This window comes from Prunus dulcis, chromosome 2, assembly GCF_902201215.1.
Source record: "Prunus dulcis chromosome 2, ALMONDv2, whole genome shotgun sequence".
NCBI lineage: Eukaryota > Viridiplantae > Streptophyta > Magnoliopsida > Rosales > Rosaceae > Prunus > Prunus dulcis.
This window is the reverse complement of record NC_047651.1, coordinates 7,343,224-7,359,681: the sequence shown is the minus strand read 5'-3', so window position 1 is coordinate 7,359,681 and position 16,458 is coordinate 7,343,224. Positions and strand designations below refer to the sequence as shown.

The following is a 16,458-nucleotide window of genomic DNA, read 5'->3' as shown; positions in this document are numbered from 1 at the left end:
CTTGTGAGAATGAGCTCTACGTAATGATGCAAAGAAAATGGTCAAAACTCATATCGATCAAGAATTTACAAAAAAAAGTCAAAATTTTCAGGGGTAAAAGTGTAATTTATAATAAATTTCGAATATTAAAACGAAAAAATCGACACGGTATGTTACAAAAACTGACTTGTCAACATGTGTTATGTCCTACACAATGGAATCAAGACAAAACACCTGAAGAAAAACAAGCAACCCTGGCCCAATTTTATATTTTTATATATTTCCTTTGGGTCCCGAAATTCAAACTCGAACTTTCTTCACCCAATGGTGGGTAAAGCAGAGTCCCCAATGTAAATAAAACAAATCCCACTCGGAATTTATTTTCCACTTTAATTGTTTCATCAATTCTTTGGCGGACTTCAGGCAATCATACTTTCCCATCTTTCCCAACATACACTTCACTAGTTGCGCTTTTGTCCGCCCTCTTGCACCAACCACTAGCCTCAACATCACATCCACGGTCCTTGCAACTGATAATTTTTTCTAAATCACTTCGATCAATCTTCACAGTTTTCTGGTGCACCGTAATCGAGTTGTTGTACACGTTAAAGTTTGCTACCACAAATAAACAAAGAGATCTAAACAACCAAGGGCATGCAAGTCTACAAACCGGTCCAAACCCCATTTCATCTATAGTTGTCATTTTCTCATTACTAAAACTCGAGACGACACTTTTGAATATTGCAAACCGATCCAACCCCATTTCATCTATAGCTGCCAAATTATACTAACAAAAGCACATTAAGGCCACAAACTGTCATCTCATCGTCTCATATCAATATCTAACAACCTAAAACAAGAAATGTTTACCAATGCCAAGGGAATGTCTTGTCCAATAACTCAAACTTAGAATACATCACAAATCATTACATCACATAAAATTTCCCAATATTACTCTAAAATAAATTCAATTTCGATCCTACATCCATTGAAGATTTCTATCAACAGTGACCGACATTCACGAGATCATCTGGGTTCTTCGTTACATAGGTTGTTGACAAAGGCTTGGCGTGGATTCGATGGAGAGGCGATCAGGTACATATGTTCTCAACTTAGGGTTTGGAGTTTGCTCAAAAGAAGAAGAAGATGATGATGAACCAAGCAAGAGAAAGTCCACTCTGATTTTACTTTAGGAAGCTGCGAATGCCCATTCTCAACCAAGAGTCAAGCTTGATTTGGAAAGTAAACACAAGTCTGTCACATGGTGTATTTTCAAACAAATTAACAAGTTACTCCTTTTGGAAGGTTACAATTGGATTTTTAAAGTCACTCAATTATATTCTAAAAATTTAAATTGCCCAATGTACATATGAGGACCGAAGAAAAATTGGGGAGTCAAAGACCTTCACACCTTCACCAGGAGAGAAGATTTGGGTTCATAAAACTAACGAATTTTTGAGCGGAGATAAATGATCAATATTGAAGTACTTATATGAAGGGCAATTTAGGGTCTTTTTGGTATCGTGCTAAAAAAGGGAATTAAAAAATCATGATTTATTTTTTTAAAACATGATTTTTTAAAATACTAATTTTAGGATCTAAAATTTTTTTTGGTATTGAACTCTAAACTATTTTTAATATCTAAAAAAATTAAAATTAAAATAAGAAAATAAGAAAATAAGAAATCCTAATTCTCAAAAGAAAAGGAGAGAGGGAGGAGAAAAAATTGAAATCAAAATAAGAAAATAAGAAATCCTAATTCTCAAATGAGAGAGAGAGAGAGAGAGAGAGAGAGAGAGAGAGAGAGAGAGAGAGAGAGAGAGAGAGAGAAACTTTAAAACCTCAAATTTGTTCTAAATGCATGAGTTGGTGGATGAGCACCATACCTAGCATTCACCCTTTCTAATTCTATGTATGCACTAAATATCATAGTTATGAGCTTGTAATTTATGAGTTGTTAATGTCTTCATATCATTGTAAGCTTATAAATAAGAGGTCTTATCAGGACGAGAGATATAAATTGATTGACACAAATTCTATTATCTTTCTCTACTTTTCAATTGTCTCTACAATTTTCTTTTAGTTATATAACAAATTTTTTTTATGTGGGTATTTTTGATTTTTTTATGAGTTTAAGTTTTTTAAAATGAGCTTAACAAATGGGTATTTTAACTTTGGAAAGTGAGTAGTTCTGATTATGTTTTATGTTTAAAGTTTACTGAATATATATGTCAATTTTTCTTAACCTAAAATCATCTTATAAAAAAAAAAAAAAAAAAAAAACCACCGTAAATCTTTATTTATTTTGTTCGTTGTTGTCAGTAAATCTCCTGCTTCCCTTTCACTCTGTCTGCAAAACCCCGTAGCTATTGACTCTCATTCTCTTCCAATTCCCTTTCGTCTTTAACTCAGAAAATGAGAACGGAGATGCCTTAGAAGATGCGTAGTTCGAGAGCAGCAGTGGGTCTTCTTCTCAAGGCAGTCTCCAACAAGAATAACGCTTGTTATCCATTTTTCCGCACACATACTCGATACCTCGCCTTACTACTTCTGCACTCTTCTTCTTCTTCCTCAATCTCCAATGGCGGATTCCTTGTTTCCAAGCGTGGGTTTTGCGGCTACGCTGCCGAGCAGTTCTCTGACGACGAGTACGAGTGCGATTTCGAGGGCCAAAAGGTTATTCTCTGTCAAATTTCATATTGTTATTGTTGTTATCCTCTGTTTGGCTGCAGAGAAAATGCCTGAAAAGTCCTGGGTGGAAGTTTTGTGCTTAGAAATATGTACATATATTGATGAAGAACATTTGGTTGATACTCGATTGTAGGCATCATCTTCGGTGGCGAACATTGACGAGTGGAAATGGAAAATGAGCTTGCTGTTGCGCAGCGAAAAGGACCAAGAGATTGTATCCAGAGATAAGAGGGATAGGAGAGACTATGAGCAGATATCGAACCTCGCCAAAAGGATGGGACTTTATTGGTATGACTAAGAAAGTGAAACCTTAAGTTTTGTTCTTTTGTTACTGTTTTGTTAATCATTGCCGGAGAGAAGAAATTTCTTATTGAACTCTACTTACTCTTAGTGAAATATATGGGAAAGTGGTGGTTGCCAGCAAGATTCCTCTTCCAAACTACAGGCCAGATTTGGATGATAAGCGGCCACAAAGGGAGGTAGTGTCATGTTCTCTTCTCGAAAATTCTTTGAAAGCACAAATAATTTGTAGTATCTGTTGGGAGTGGTTTTATGGGGAGAATTTGATATTGTGATCAATATGGGCAGGTGGTTATCCCTCTTGGTTTGCAAAGGAGGGTAGAGGGTTTGCTGCAGGAACACCTTGATCGAGTCCGGTTAAACTCTGGAAAGTTCACCGACAATAGAGGTGACTCTGAGCACCTTGATCAGCTTGAAAATGCAATTCCTGATGAGAATGCCGATTCTCTTCTAGATGGGTCTGTCATGGAGAAGGTTCTTCAGAGGAGGAGTTTGCGGATGCGTAATATGCAAAGAGCTTGGCAGGTATCATTCACTTGCCTTTTGTATCCTAATAAATTGGCTGTAACCTGTTGCTGTTTTGTTTATGTTAGAAATTCTCCATTTTGATCTTGACAAAAATAAAGGAAATCAAAGGAAACATGGAAATGTCTCACTGCTTCTATTAGCATAATTTTATCTGCATTATTTGAAGCGCCCTTATAGTTCTTCTTTAGCTATGCATAATAATGACCCCTGTTCCTTTAATTTTGCGTTGTGCCTACTGGATCTCATCTCCATCCTCAAACATTTGCATGGATGGAGTTGCTTGCTATCCATCTAAAAATTCTCATAACAACTTAAAGTGAGATTTTGAATAACTTCATGATAAGAAGCACCTCGAGCCAGGTCTGCGTTCATGTAGTGCTAGAGATGTGCCATAAATTATCTGTGATAAAGTTGAAGGTAATAATAATACCATGCTAATGATTCTGGTCTCTTTTCCAACATGTTTCTTTTTGATTTAAAGGAATCACCTGAAGGCAAGAAGATGCTAGAATTCCGCAAATCACTACCGGCTTTCAAGGAGAATGAAAGGTTGCTGCAAGCAATTGCACAAAATCAGGTTTAATTATACAACGTGTAGCTTCATCTCATCTAACCATGTTTTGGTGTGTTTTTATTCTTTCTATTCTTTACTAGTTTTAAGTGTGGGCACTGTTAAAAAGAAATAAGAATTCATAAACAAAAAAACACTTATTAATTTCTTACTTTTGTTGTTTTACTAAAGAACTTAGCAGTAACTATTTAATTGGCCTGAAAATTTAGTAGAAACTTAAAATGGTAGAAATATATGAAATAATTTGACATATAATGCATATGCAGTTTATTATAATAGATTCCTCCCATGTAGTTTTTCTGAATTTCGAATAGTCTTCAAGATTCTTTTTTTTTTTTTTTTGCATTTATGTAACTGGAAAAAGGTGAAAGATACAAACAATGTGGACAAGGAGTCCACAAAACATGTTCCTGCAGCTTACGAGAGTAAGACCCAATAGCTGTACAACATGAACAAGCAACACTCAATCAAGAGGAAAAAAATAATGGTGTCTATTGATACCTTCTTATTACTTAGTTATAGATATAGATGTTTGAGGGGATTGTATTCTATCTAGGTCATCTATATGCTGGAAACCATTTTTCTTTGTCATGCAACAGTTTGTGCTTGTTATGGAGTAGATACTCTAATTCTTGTTCAGACCAAAAAGAAGAAACTCTAATTCTTGTGATCAGTGGGCTGTGATCTTCTTTGTTATCTTAACTATTAATGAACATACTTCTTCTGTACTGTGTTTCATATTTTTTATCCACCAGAATTCCCAATAAGTTCGTATGATGATAGGTAATAGTGATTTCTGGAGAGACTGGATGTGGTAAGACCACTCAACTTCCTCAATATATACTAGAGTCAGAAATAGAATCTGGCCGTGGAGCATTCTGTAGCATCATTTGTACACAGCCTCGAAGAATATCTGCTATGGCTGTTGCAGAAAGAGTGTCAGCAGAGAGGGGAGAGCCTCTTGGTGAAACAGTGAGTCTCGTCTCCATCAAACCATAGAAAGAGATGATAGATGCAGGCACACACACACACTATGACTTTATTTACTTTAAAGAAGGAAAAAGACCCAGAGTTTTAAATTGAAATATTCTGCTGCTATACCACAACAGAGATTTTTTTGGTAGGTTGGTTATAAAGTTCGATTGGAGGGAATGAAGGGAAAAAATACCCATCTGCTTTTCTGTACCAGTGGTATTTTACTTCGCCGTCTGTTGAGTGATCGCAACCTGAATGGTATAACCCATGTTTTCGTTGATGAGATTCATGAGCGAGGCATGAATGAAGGTGCACTTCCATACATATCCATGTTAATGTCTGATAGTGCAGAAGTAGCAGCCTAGCTTAATAATTTTTTCCCCTTCTATAACTGTTTATTGCAGACTTCTTATTGATTGTGTTGAAGGATCTGCTTCCACGCCGTCGGGATTTAAGATTGGTTTTAATGAGTGCCACTCTGAATGCTGAGCTATTTTCAAATTATTTTGGAGGAGCACCAACAATTCACATTCCGGTTAGCTAAATTCTGAGTTTATTCAGGGTATATATTGATTCATGTTACCTTAATTTTCCTAGTTTCTGGAGATAGTGTCGGCTGTATAGAGAGGGTTGTTATTCATGCACTTTATGTTTAACTGCTTGCAAACGTATGTATGGTGCTGTGTAAACGACAATGACCATAAATTTGTGCTGCATCAGAAAAGTGTCATGAATTTGGCAGGTTCTGCTGCAAGTGAATAAAAAAAGTAGTTACTAAATATGGAATCTTAGTGTTAAAGCAATGCCCTTGTGGTAACTGATGTGACATTAATGTATTAAATATTAATAAATGTTTCTTTTGTTTCATATTGGAAAATAAGAATTAGTTGGGGTTACAAGTATTGCAGGCAGCTGTTCTGATTCTATTCCTCATTCTCTACCATCAAGTAATGTAAAGAATCTCACATGTAATTCTTTGCCCCATATCAATGCTAATGCATTTGTATGCTATTCAGGGCTTTACATATCCAGTGAAAGCACACTTTTTAGAAGATGTACTTGAAATAACTGGGTATAAGTTGACCTCTTTCAACCAAATTGATGATTATGGCCAAGACAAAATGTGGAAAACACAGAAGCAGTTAGTGCCTCGAAAAAGGAAAAACCAGATTACTGCTCTAGTTGAGGTATGATGCTATTTCGAAATGGCTTTCATGGAACTTTCAGAATTATTTGAAATTTCCAAGTTTGAATTCATGCAAATTGTAATACAAAGTTTTGGTAGGGTTATTTGCAGTAGCATCATTAATAGTTCTTGTGGAATCTTCACAATCATTTAGTGACGATTATCTTTCTTGCCTCTTTGTTCTTGTTGAGAGTGTGAATCCCATATCGGGGAATTAAAGCGTTGCCTAATAGTTTAAATGATCTTGGGACTCTCCATCCATACGTGCTCCCACGTGTTAATAGACTTTCATTATCTACTCTTTTGAATTGTTCTATTTATTGGCTAATACAAAACAAAAACAAACCATTGCTCCCATTGATTTCTTTCCATTGTTATGTTTTGCAATATAACATGAGTTAATATGGGAAAAACAAAGAGCTCTAGATGTAATTTTGAAGCTATGTATGAAGTTGGTGTGATCTAACCTATCTTGTTACTTTTATGCAGGATGCTCTTAATAAATCAAGCTTTGAGAGTTACAGCCCCAGGGCGCGTGATTCACTATCATGTTGGACACCTGATTGCATAGGATTTAATTTAATCGAGGCAGTTTTATGCCATATATGTCGAAAGGAACGACCAGGTGCTGTTCTAGTGTTCATGACTGGGTGGGAGGATATCAGCTGTTTGAGGGATCAACTTAAGGCCCATCCCCTTTTAGGTGATCCTAACAGGGTTTTGCTAATAACTTGCCATGGGTCAATGGCAACATCCGAACAGGTTAGTTTATTTCTATATCTGCTATTCTGCACTAGGATTTGCATCAGCATTAACTTATGAAGCTTTAGATATCCCGGTGTCAATGTGTGTGTGTAGGAGCTTATTGTTTGTTTGCTTGCCAGTTAGTGCAGTAGTTACATATAAGGGTATTTAGCCTTTTCTGTTTCTTTGTCTGGCCTATAAACATGGTATGGAAAATTTGTTCTACGAAGGTGTGCAAAATGAGGATATAGTAAAAGAAAGAATTCTCTCCCTCCCCCTTCGGACTTTGCCTATAATATGCGATCTCTTGTATATACTTTAACATGACAGACACTTCATTCGATAATGTGGTTATGCTATTACTCATCACCTTTCTTTTCCCCCAGAAACTCATATTTGGAAGACCACCTCCTAATGTTCGTAAAGTAGTTCTTGCTACAAATATGGCAGAAGCAAGCATTACAATCAATGATGTGGTTTTTGTCGTTGATTGTGGAAAAGCAAAAGAGACCTCATATGATGCTTTGAATAATACACCTTGTCTACTACCTTCTTGGATATCGCAAGCATCTGCTCGGCAAGTAAGTCTTTTTATACCTTAGGCCACTTAACCAAGCATTTTCTATATGCAGGCACTAGATTCTGTCGCATTATAATTCAATGAGTTCTTTTTCCTCCATTCGGATGTTGCTGGCTCATTAAAGTAAAAATGCTAACTTATAAACTGATTTTGATCATGACATGTGAATGAAGTCAATGGATATGGTTACTGATTAGCAGGTGATGGTGTTTGGTTGGCCAGGATTATATGTGGCTTTGCCTAGCACTTGGCATTATTCATTCACCCCTGGTATTTTAAAAGACATTGAATGGTTTGAAGAGCCAGCATTACAGTAGATACTTATATATATTGCTTTCTGAATGTCATTGGCATCTCATTGACATTGTCTTTCATCTCTATTTGTAGTTTGGTTTCCCACATCTGTGCATCTAATATGCAAAAGGTTTTCTTTTGCCTTGTGGCGTTACTTGGTTGCAGAGAAGGGGCAGGGCTGGTCGGGTGCAGCCAGGCGAATGCTTCCACCTTTACCCCAGATGTGTTTATCATGCTTTTGCGGAATATCAACTTCCTGAACTTCTCAGAACTCCTTTAAACTCTCTCTGCTTGCAAATTAAAAGTCTGCAGGTTCCTAGTATAGGGGAATTCTTGTCAGCTGCCTTGCAGCCACCGGAACCACTTGCTGTAAGTGTTTCTGCCCAATGAATATTTTAGGCTGTCTAATAATTCTATTCAGTGTCCATATGTATGGCATAAATGATTAGATGATGTATTCTGCCTTCATTTTATATATTTCTTTTATTAACTTTTTACTCTTCTCACCAAGGATTAAAATATCGGCATGCAGATAATATCGGGCCTCCAATTTACAGATATTTCGGGGAATATATCGTTATCGTTTTAGGTATCAGGAAAAACTTAACAAAAATGACAGATATAGGCATTGAAACACATAATTTTGATGTAAAACTTTCATAGATGTTATGTACATTATCAATGAATGTATTGAATAAATAAAACTCAAAATTTACTAATAATAAGATATACATATGATGAAATATAAGTGGTATGTAATGTGCGTTAATGAAAAGTTCGAAAATAAAATGTTGATTAGAATGAATAAACCATGCATAAATCCATAGTTTGTTTAAACATTGGATTACAATTTAGATAAGTGTCCATCTACATAAATGAAGAGCTCCTATGAGGTTCAAACAATGAGGAACAACCATCAAGATTCATACAATAGTCATACCAAGTCATGTAACCCGAGCAGTTTGTAAGCCATGTTTGAACATGGTGCACATAGGTCTCTCTTGAGCTCCCTACTGTCCTCCCATATATGGGATAGTTAGGATTAACCCAACTAGTAGGTCCATAATCTGTTTCATCATCTTGAGCTCCATAACTAGTTCCACTATAATTAGACATGACATAACCATAGCCATCATAATATTCATTTGAGTTAGTACTAGTTCTAATTCCTATGCTCATAGATCCAAAACTGATCACCATGTCCTCTGATATGTGGGCAGTGGACTGTGCATAGATTCTTCATATTAATAAATTATAGGGTTGTGGGCAAGGATTAGCTATTTTTGGGTTTCAATTTGCTTCAATTGCCGTTAAAACTTCTGGATTTTTTTTGCGTTCTGTAATGGGTATCAGGAAATATTGGGGATATCGCACTTATTGGGGATATATCGTCGATACAGGGGAAGATATGGCCTTACCCCCCAATATTGGTGTGTCGGCCGATATTTCAATCCTTGGTACTTAGTCAAAGAGGGATGTCTCTTGTTTATTTCTGCTGTTTTTGTTTTATTCTCTCTTGGCATATTATAATCTGCGTATAAAAGTAGTTAGTATGGCACTACCATGTAAGCATGTATACAATTGATTTTGTTTGAAATTCTTCCATATCAAGCTTTGTCTCTTATATTCCATAAATTTATAATCTGGAAATAATGGAACAGTTTTGATTTTATTGTCCACACTGTTTATGAACTACAGGACGATTTCCAACTTTTTTATTTTTTGTGGTGGCATAATCTTCATTTAGGACCAATGAAAATGGGAATCTTACACCACCCTCAGAAATTAGTTTATTAATTCAATCTTTAGATACCCCCTTTCCTTACAGAAGGAATAGAAAATTGATAGTCATACAATTGAAGATGAACAACAGGACTGAACACGCCATCCAACTTTCGTTTTTGTTCCAAATCTATGGAACCTTTGGCAGCCAGCAACCATACAACATATATCCAAAAAAATAAATGTATTTGTTCAGTGGTTGCCTACCGAACCTCCTTTAAGAGCAGTGGCTGACTACTGAGCCACTCATTTGCATTTCAACTAACCAGAACTGAATACGGGTGAAAAAAACCCAATTTAGAAACCCTTTATCGTGACCAGAACTAAAAGTAAAGACACGATTATGGTTTTTGACTGTCAAACATTACTCGGGTGGGGTTTGGCAGTGAGTGTTCTTGTCTGGGTGCTGTTTTTCAGTGGTGTAAGATGGGTGGGTAACTACTTTTTGTGGGTACAGAATGGTTTCGGTATTAATGGAGGTATTTCGGAAGATGGGTTAAATTTTTAAAAAAATAGTTGGGTTTATATAGAAAGTTGGGTATTATGAAAAAGTTGGGTTAAATATAGGCACCTTCATAAAAAAATATTACTTATCAAAGGAGGAAAAAAAGGATTTGATGATTGATTGCCAACAGCAAGCAGTGAAATTGAGAATCATTAATAGTGAAATCGACGGTCTTATGATTTACACATACCTGCTTCTATTATTAAACTAATAACATCTACACTTGGATCTTAGTACACAGCTCAGAACTTCACCTGTCCCAAAATCAGTAAGTTTTAGTTCTATCTTAAACGTTCCTCACATTGCATAATTTCCGTTGAGTTAAAAGTAGTTTTGTGTTTTCACAGATTATATGGCCCCCCTGCTTTCCATTTTGTTTTTCGGTATTGAGTGGCTTACTTATTTTATTTTATGAATTACCTTAGTTAATCAGACAGGTTGACAAATTCAATGCATGACAGGTTCAAAATGCCATTGGCTTTCTTACATCGATTGGGGCATTAGATGATAATGAAAATTTGACAAGTCTCGGTTAGTCTGTTTCCGAGATGAAAGTTGTACTAATTAATGTGTAACTGGATTCCCTTATTAGCTTTCTATTTACTAAGATTTCTGCCCTTTGTTCTGTCATGTTTGTTTCTTGATCAGGAAAATATTTGTCAATACTTCCAGTAGATCCCAAACTAGGGAAAATGCTGATTATGGGTGCCGTGTTTCATTGCTTTGATCCTGTTCTTACAATAGTGTCTGGGCTTAGCGTCAGAGATCCTTTCCTTTTGCCTCAAGACAAAAAGGATGTAAGTACAAAATTCAATGATAACAGTTAGTCCATCAAAGTCTATTCCTTGGCTATGCAAAGCTCTTATATTATTACCTCTGATAGAAACAAATAGACTTGTTAGCTGTAAGTTACACAAACCCTACCCATCGTGTGGAGATTCTTACATTCATTCGAAACCCATGTTAATAGTACCCAACCTGATGTTTGTTTCTCACACCGCACTAACATTAGTCCAAAGGAAACAGAACTTGGTCTAACGGAGGAGCATATATTCATGCAGTTGCATAAAATTAATCTCTGTTCTGGTTCTGCAAACCCAATAGAGCAATATCGAAAGTACAATTCTTGCAACCAAACCATATAGGATTATACCCAGTTTTAAAAGTTCAATAACCGTGTACCATCTACTTCAGTCTGAAAATCTACTATCTACTAATGTTATTCATGTAATATAAATAATGTTATTCATGTAATTTATATTCTCACTCAATTTAAAAACTGGGGTGCAAGAGCAAAAACCTGAAACAGATTTAGGACCAAATTTCAGTTTTTCCATCAAATTTCTGATAGCTATTCTGTTCAAACGCACACTTCTCCATATAGGTTTGTATAAAAAGTTAACATTGTTACAGTAGTTTAGTACATACCCATATGATGAGAAAGCGATTGTTCAAACCAGAAACAGAAAAATAAAATTATAATATAAACCACTTCCATACAAAGTATAGTGTCGGATTGCACACACCTAGTCAGTTAAACAATTAGACCAAAATCAATATTTAAATACCCATATTGATGCATGAAATCATTGATAGGATCTAGTAAAATCCACTCTGATGAACGTCACTGATTAGGTTTTCCTCTCTCCCCCTCTCTGACAGTTAGCAGGGACAGCAAAATCTAGATTCTCTGCAAAAGATTACAGTGATCATATGGCTCTTGTTCGTGCATATGAAGGATGGAAAGATGCAGAACGAGAAGGATCAGCGTATGAATACTGCTGGAGAAATTTCCTTTCTGCCCAAACACTTCAGGCTATTCATTCTCTTCGGAAGCAGTTTAACTACATTTTGAGAGATGCTGGCTTGGTGGATGCAGATGCAAGCATTAACAACAAGCTAAGTCACAACCAGTCCTTGGTTCGTGCAATCATATGTTCTGGACTTTTCCCTGGAATAGCGTCTGTAGTGGTATGGTTTCTCTATTTGAAAATATTTTTTCATTGGCTAATCCTTACATTCTCAGTTTTGTTGACAATTGTATCTTCTTACCATATCTGCAGCACCGAGAGACATCCATGTCTTTCAAAACGATGGATGATGGCCAGGTTTTACTATATGCTGTAAGTTGCAATGCCTTGTCCAAACTAAATTTTTAATATTTTGCGAAATAAATTGGAACTGTAGGTGGGTGGTGGATAAATGTTTTACTTTGTTGAATTAGAATCTGGGCAACTGATGAAGTCCTTTTATATATAATTAATTCTTTTTATAAGAAAAAGAAATTTTTTATATATAATTAATTATTGCTGACATATTTAGAATGAGATTTTGAATCTAACCTGGGCTTGATTTTGATCTTTCCTAAAACAAACAAGTTTTGATGTCTGAAGAGGTATGGTTGGTAGTCTGGATGAGAGGCTGTTTTCTATACAATGTGGTATATTCATATGTGGTGAGAATATTAATCCCACATCGGGTATGATCATGAGTTGGATGCTCTAACTCTAGCATGGCATCAGAGCAGACAATTCATCCACGTGTCAGGCCCAGTTTGGCCAGTTGTGCTCCACATCATCCAATATATTTGATCCACCTGTTTGGCTCAGTCCGGCCACACATGAGAATATAAGTCATACATCGGGTATGTCAAGACCCGCAGTATATGACAACCTGAGCCTCTCCAATCAATTACCATTTGGTTGTGGGTTGGAGGATTTGCTTAGTTAGCATGTGACTGCTCTGTTTGGGTTCTGATAAAACATAGGTAGACTTACTGTCTACTGTGTACATACAATAGAGGAATTGTTCACTTTTTTAACTCTATCTGGCAATTTGATAACATTTGCTATAGAACTTCACGTTTTGAAATTTTTATACTGTTTTTCAAGTATATGTAATGCTGGAATAACTCATTAAAATTCATTTGGCATTTCTACTATTATGTGTTGGGTTCGCATTTATGTTTTAATAACTTTTCTGTTGTGCACGAGCCGGTCTACTTGCATGCCAAAGAGTATATACATTTCTGTATGCACCGTATGCCAGTTCACTTGCTGTGTTCACATGCACGTAGGTCAAATGGTGAATGATCCTTTTCTTTGTCATAGTCATCATTAATATTTTGCTGGATATCATCATATCAATCTGGGTCAGTTAACTCTCATGGAATTAATGATCTACATTCAAAGTTTTACCCTAGGAATTATTCTTTTCGAATTTATGGAGTGAGCATTTGTTGGATGTGAGAATTTAAATCATCATGCAAGTTTTGAATAGATAAAAGTGTTTTATTATGTGAAGAGATTTTCTACCAGTCTGGTAGTGTTACGTGTTACTTATGGCTGCCGTGCTAAAAAAATTGTAGTTCCCAGTACTTAATCGTATGGTCCTATTTTCAGAATTCTGTGAATGCACGTTACCAAACAATTCCCTACCCCTGGCTGGTCTTTGGTGAAAAAGTAAAGGTCAATACTGTTTTCATACGTGATTCCACCGGTGTATCCGATTCAATACTGATCCTTTTTGGTGGTTCCTTGAACCATGGGGTCCAGGTGATTATTCAATCATATTATGTAATCCTGAGTTAATTCAATTCTAGGAAATTGACTGCCATGATTTTATAATCTATACTTTGCTCCTTTCCTGTTTCTTTTTCTTTTTTTCCATCCTTAGGCTGGGCATTTGAGAATGTTGGAAGGTTATATTGACTTCTTCATGGATCCTAGTTTGGTGGACTGCTATTTGAAGCTTAAGGAAGAACTTAATGAGCTTATTCAAAAGAAGGTGAGTCAGGAATTAACGCTTCTTCAACAAAATACTATGCAGATACTAACACTTCTCCCCAATCTTGCATTCATAAAAAGCACATTGCATTAATCTTGTACTTTAGTTTTGCAATTCTTTAGATGATTAGGTGTGACTTTGTGGGTGTTGCTGTGCTTAGGTTTATTATAGGATGGAACTTGCGTGGATAAACATAATTAGTTGTTTGAAGTTTCTCTTTTGGTGTTTCCTGTACTATGTTCATTGCAAAAATTTGATGAAGAAGGTCAAAGAAGTATTCTTATGTTTTCAAAATGTTCTATATCTTTGGGAACTTTATGAATCATCTTGTTTTCTTCCACCTATTCTTCATGTGGTTTTAGAAAATGCTACCTGGCATGCATCGACAATATTAGGCATTTATTTGTAAAGAACCTATCATATTTGTTGTTTGATATTCTGCTATCTTGTTGTGGCCTTTAGGACTGGGCTGAAATCCTGGTTTACAAATGTATCAACTGTGTTAAAGGCCACAACAAGAAAAAACAAGTAATTCCGGATTTTATGAGTGATAATCCCCTGCAATGATGCAGCTTCAAGATCCTAGCCTTGATATTCACAAGGAAGGGAAGTACCTTATGCTTGCTGTTCAAGAGCTAGTATCCGGAGATCAATGTGAAGGAAGATTTGTATTTGGCCGTGACAGCAAGAGGCCAAAGGAGTCTGGTGATAACAGCAGATTCACAAAAGACGGAACCAATCCTAAGAGTTTGCTACAAACTCTGTTGATGAGAGCAGGACACTCCCCTCCAAAATATAAAACAAAGCACCTTAAGTCGAATGAATTCAGAGCATTGGTGGAGTTCAAGGGCATGCAATTTGTTGGGAAACCCAAGAAAAATAAGCAGCTTGCAGAAAGGGATGCTGCTATAGAAGCACTGGCCTGGTTGACTCACACCTCAGACAATAGTCGTGATGAAGAGAACAACTCCCCTCCTGATGTCACTGACAACATGCTGAAACTTCTTGGGAAACGCAGAAGATCAAAACGTCAGTCTGGTTGATTGTGATTACTGATCTGGAAGACAGAGCTGCTGCCATAAGGTGGTTGGTGATAACTGTTGAGTACTACTGATCTAGACGATGGTGCGTAGGATGCTCTAAGCAATATCTCCTTCGGAAAAAAGAAGTCTTCTTCATCACTAATAGGAAAGACCAAAAGACTCCTGATTTGAGCGGGCTGGACATTTCCTCATTAGTATATGATTATTAGGTGCAGCATTGGGTGAAAGAAATAACATTTTCTCGATGAGATAATGTTGTGTAACTTTAGAAATGGGCATAAATATAACCCAGTTGGTATATAGTATTTGGTAGAGTGGGATAGTATATAGGAATACAAATCTTTTCCTTTAAGGGGGTTCTTATAGATGGTTGAAGTCTTCATTGAATCTCCGTAGCCGCTCACGCCATTGGTGAGTCTGAAATGTTGCAAAGGGGTGTAGATCATTTCGGAAAAACATTTCGTTGAAGTCTTCATGAGATCTTGATAGCCGTTGACACTTTACATTAGTCTGTGAAGTGGCGCAAAGTGTTTTGTATGTGGCCTCATTAGGTCGTTGCTTTTATTTATAGAAAGACAAACTAATTGCAGTGATGGTTCTTCTGAACTCGTTAGATATGGAGATACATTTTTTTTTTTTTTTTCTGTTGCCAAAGTTAGATATTGAGTTACATGAATCCTTGTAATTTGCAATTAATTCAATGAATTCATTTTCATTTACGTACATGATATGAAACATCCCCGAAATCATGTATGTCATTTAAATAATCATAATAACGAAACATAACAGAAATAAAATTCTTAAACACTGACGGAGTTGATAATGGATCTGTTCTAGCCTTCTCCAACGTCCATCACCCATGCTTACTTTGGATGCTCGCTTAGAAACACAAATGAAGCCGTAATGAGGATAGGCTCTGAGTTCTTAGGTTTGAGGATAGGCTCTGAGTTCCCAGGTTTGATTCTCCCTTACATTCAAATATTTTAGTCATGCCCTCCCTAGGTACCATGCAACCCCTTGTGGGGCTTGGGAGAGGGCCTTTCCCTTTCCCTTTCCCTTGTGTCGTTTTACCTCCTTTCCTTTGAACTCTTTTACCTGTACCTTTTCTTACACTTTTCTGCCTTCCCAAGGTGTTCCTCAATGCCGTTTGTGAGAAAACATTTGAAACTTTCACTCTCATCTATGAACACGTCATGCAAGCTGAATGGTCATGCTTTAAATGCTTTAATTCCATACATGTACTATACTAAAAACAACCGAATTAGCCAGTGGGTGTTTACCTCAGTGGTAAGAGGTGTTTGTTTGCAAACCACATGGACAAGTTCCGATCTCCTTGTTCGACTCTAGGATTTCGGGTGCAGGAATAAATGATCTTAACTACTTGAGATAGAAGCGCCTTGCATCATTAGTAAACGAACTTAATGAAAACACCAATAATTTCTATTACAGCCACTTACCTTGCTTGCATCATTAGTAAACGAACTTAATGAAAAC

General features: G+C 36.4%; 1 protein-coding gene across 4 annotated transcripts; it reads left to right on the top strand.

The window, feature by feature from the left end:
• Positions 1–2,299: 2,299 nt before the first annotated feature.
• Positions 2,300–15,604, top strand: LOC117619111 (DExH-box ATP-dependent RNA helicase DExH3). Of its 4 annotated transcripts, none has more exons than XM_034348959.1 (19): positions 2,300–2,655; positions 2,804–2,958; positions 3,062–3,149; positions 3,259–3,495; positions 3,980–4,075; positions 4,853–5,041; positions 5,194–5,353; positions 5,449–5,579; positions 6,061–6,231; positions 6,720–6,992; positions 7,361–7,555; positions 8,014–8,217; positions 10,597–10,666; positions 10,880–10,932; positions 11,798–12,106; positions 12,199–12,258; positions 13,537–13,689; positions 13,811–13,921; positions 14,494–15,604. In XM_034348959.1, exons 1-19 carry the CDS (start codon positions 2,419–2,421, stop codon positions 14,962–14,964), a joined length of 3,363 nt encoding a protein of 1,120 aa, XP_034204850.1. In that variant the 5' UTR covers positions 2,300–2,418; the 3' UTR covers positions 14,965–15,604. The 4 variants fall into 4 exon arrangements, with proteins under 4 accessions (XP_034204850.1, XP_034204849.1, XP_034204851.1 ...); XM_034348958.1 differs by having other exon boundaries at positions 10,784–10,932; XM_034348960.1 differs by lacking the exon at positions 6,061–6,231 and having other exon boundaries at positions 10,784–10,932.
• The last annotated feature ends 854 nt before the right edge of the window (positions 15,605–16,458 follow it).

What these genes read in the sequence shown, in the direction of transcription:
- LOC117619111 (XM_034348958.1), top strand. Translation starts at nt 2,419, where the DNA reads ATGCGTAGTTCGAGAGCAGCAGTGGGTCTTCTTCTCAAGGCAGTCTCC. An exon ending in AAGCAATTGCACAAAATCAG is followed by an intron (nt 4,076 to 4,852) that starts GTTTAATTATAC and finishes GTATGATGATAG; the next exon opens with GTAATAGTGATTTCTGGAGA. An exon ending in CACCAACAATTCACATTCCG is followed by an intron (nt 5,580 to 6,060) that starts GTTAGCTAAATT and finishes TATGCTATTCAG; the next exon opens with GGCTTTACATATCCAGTGAA.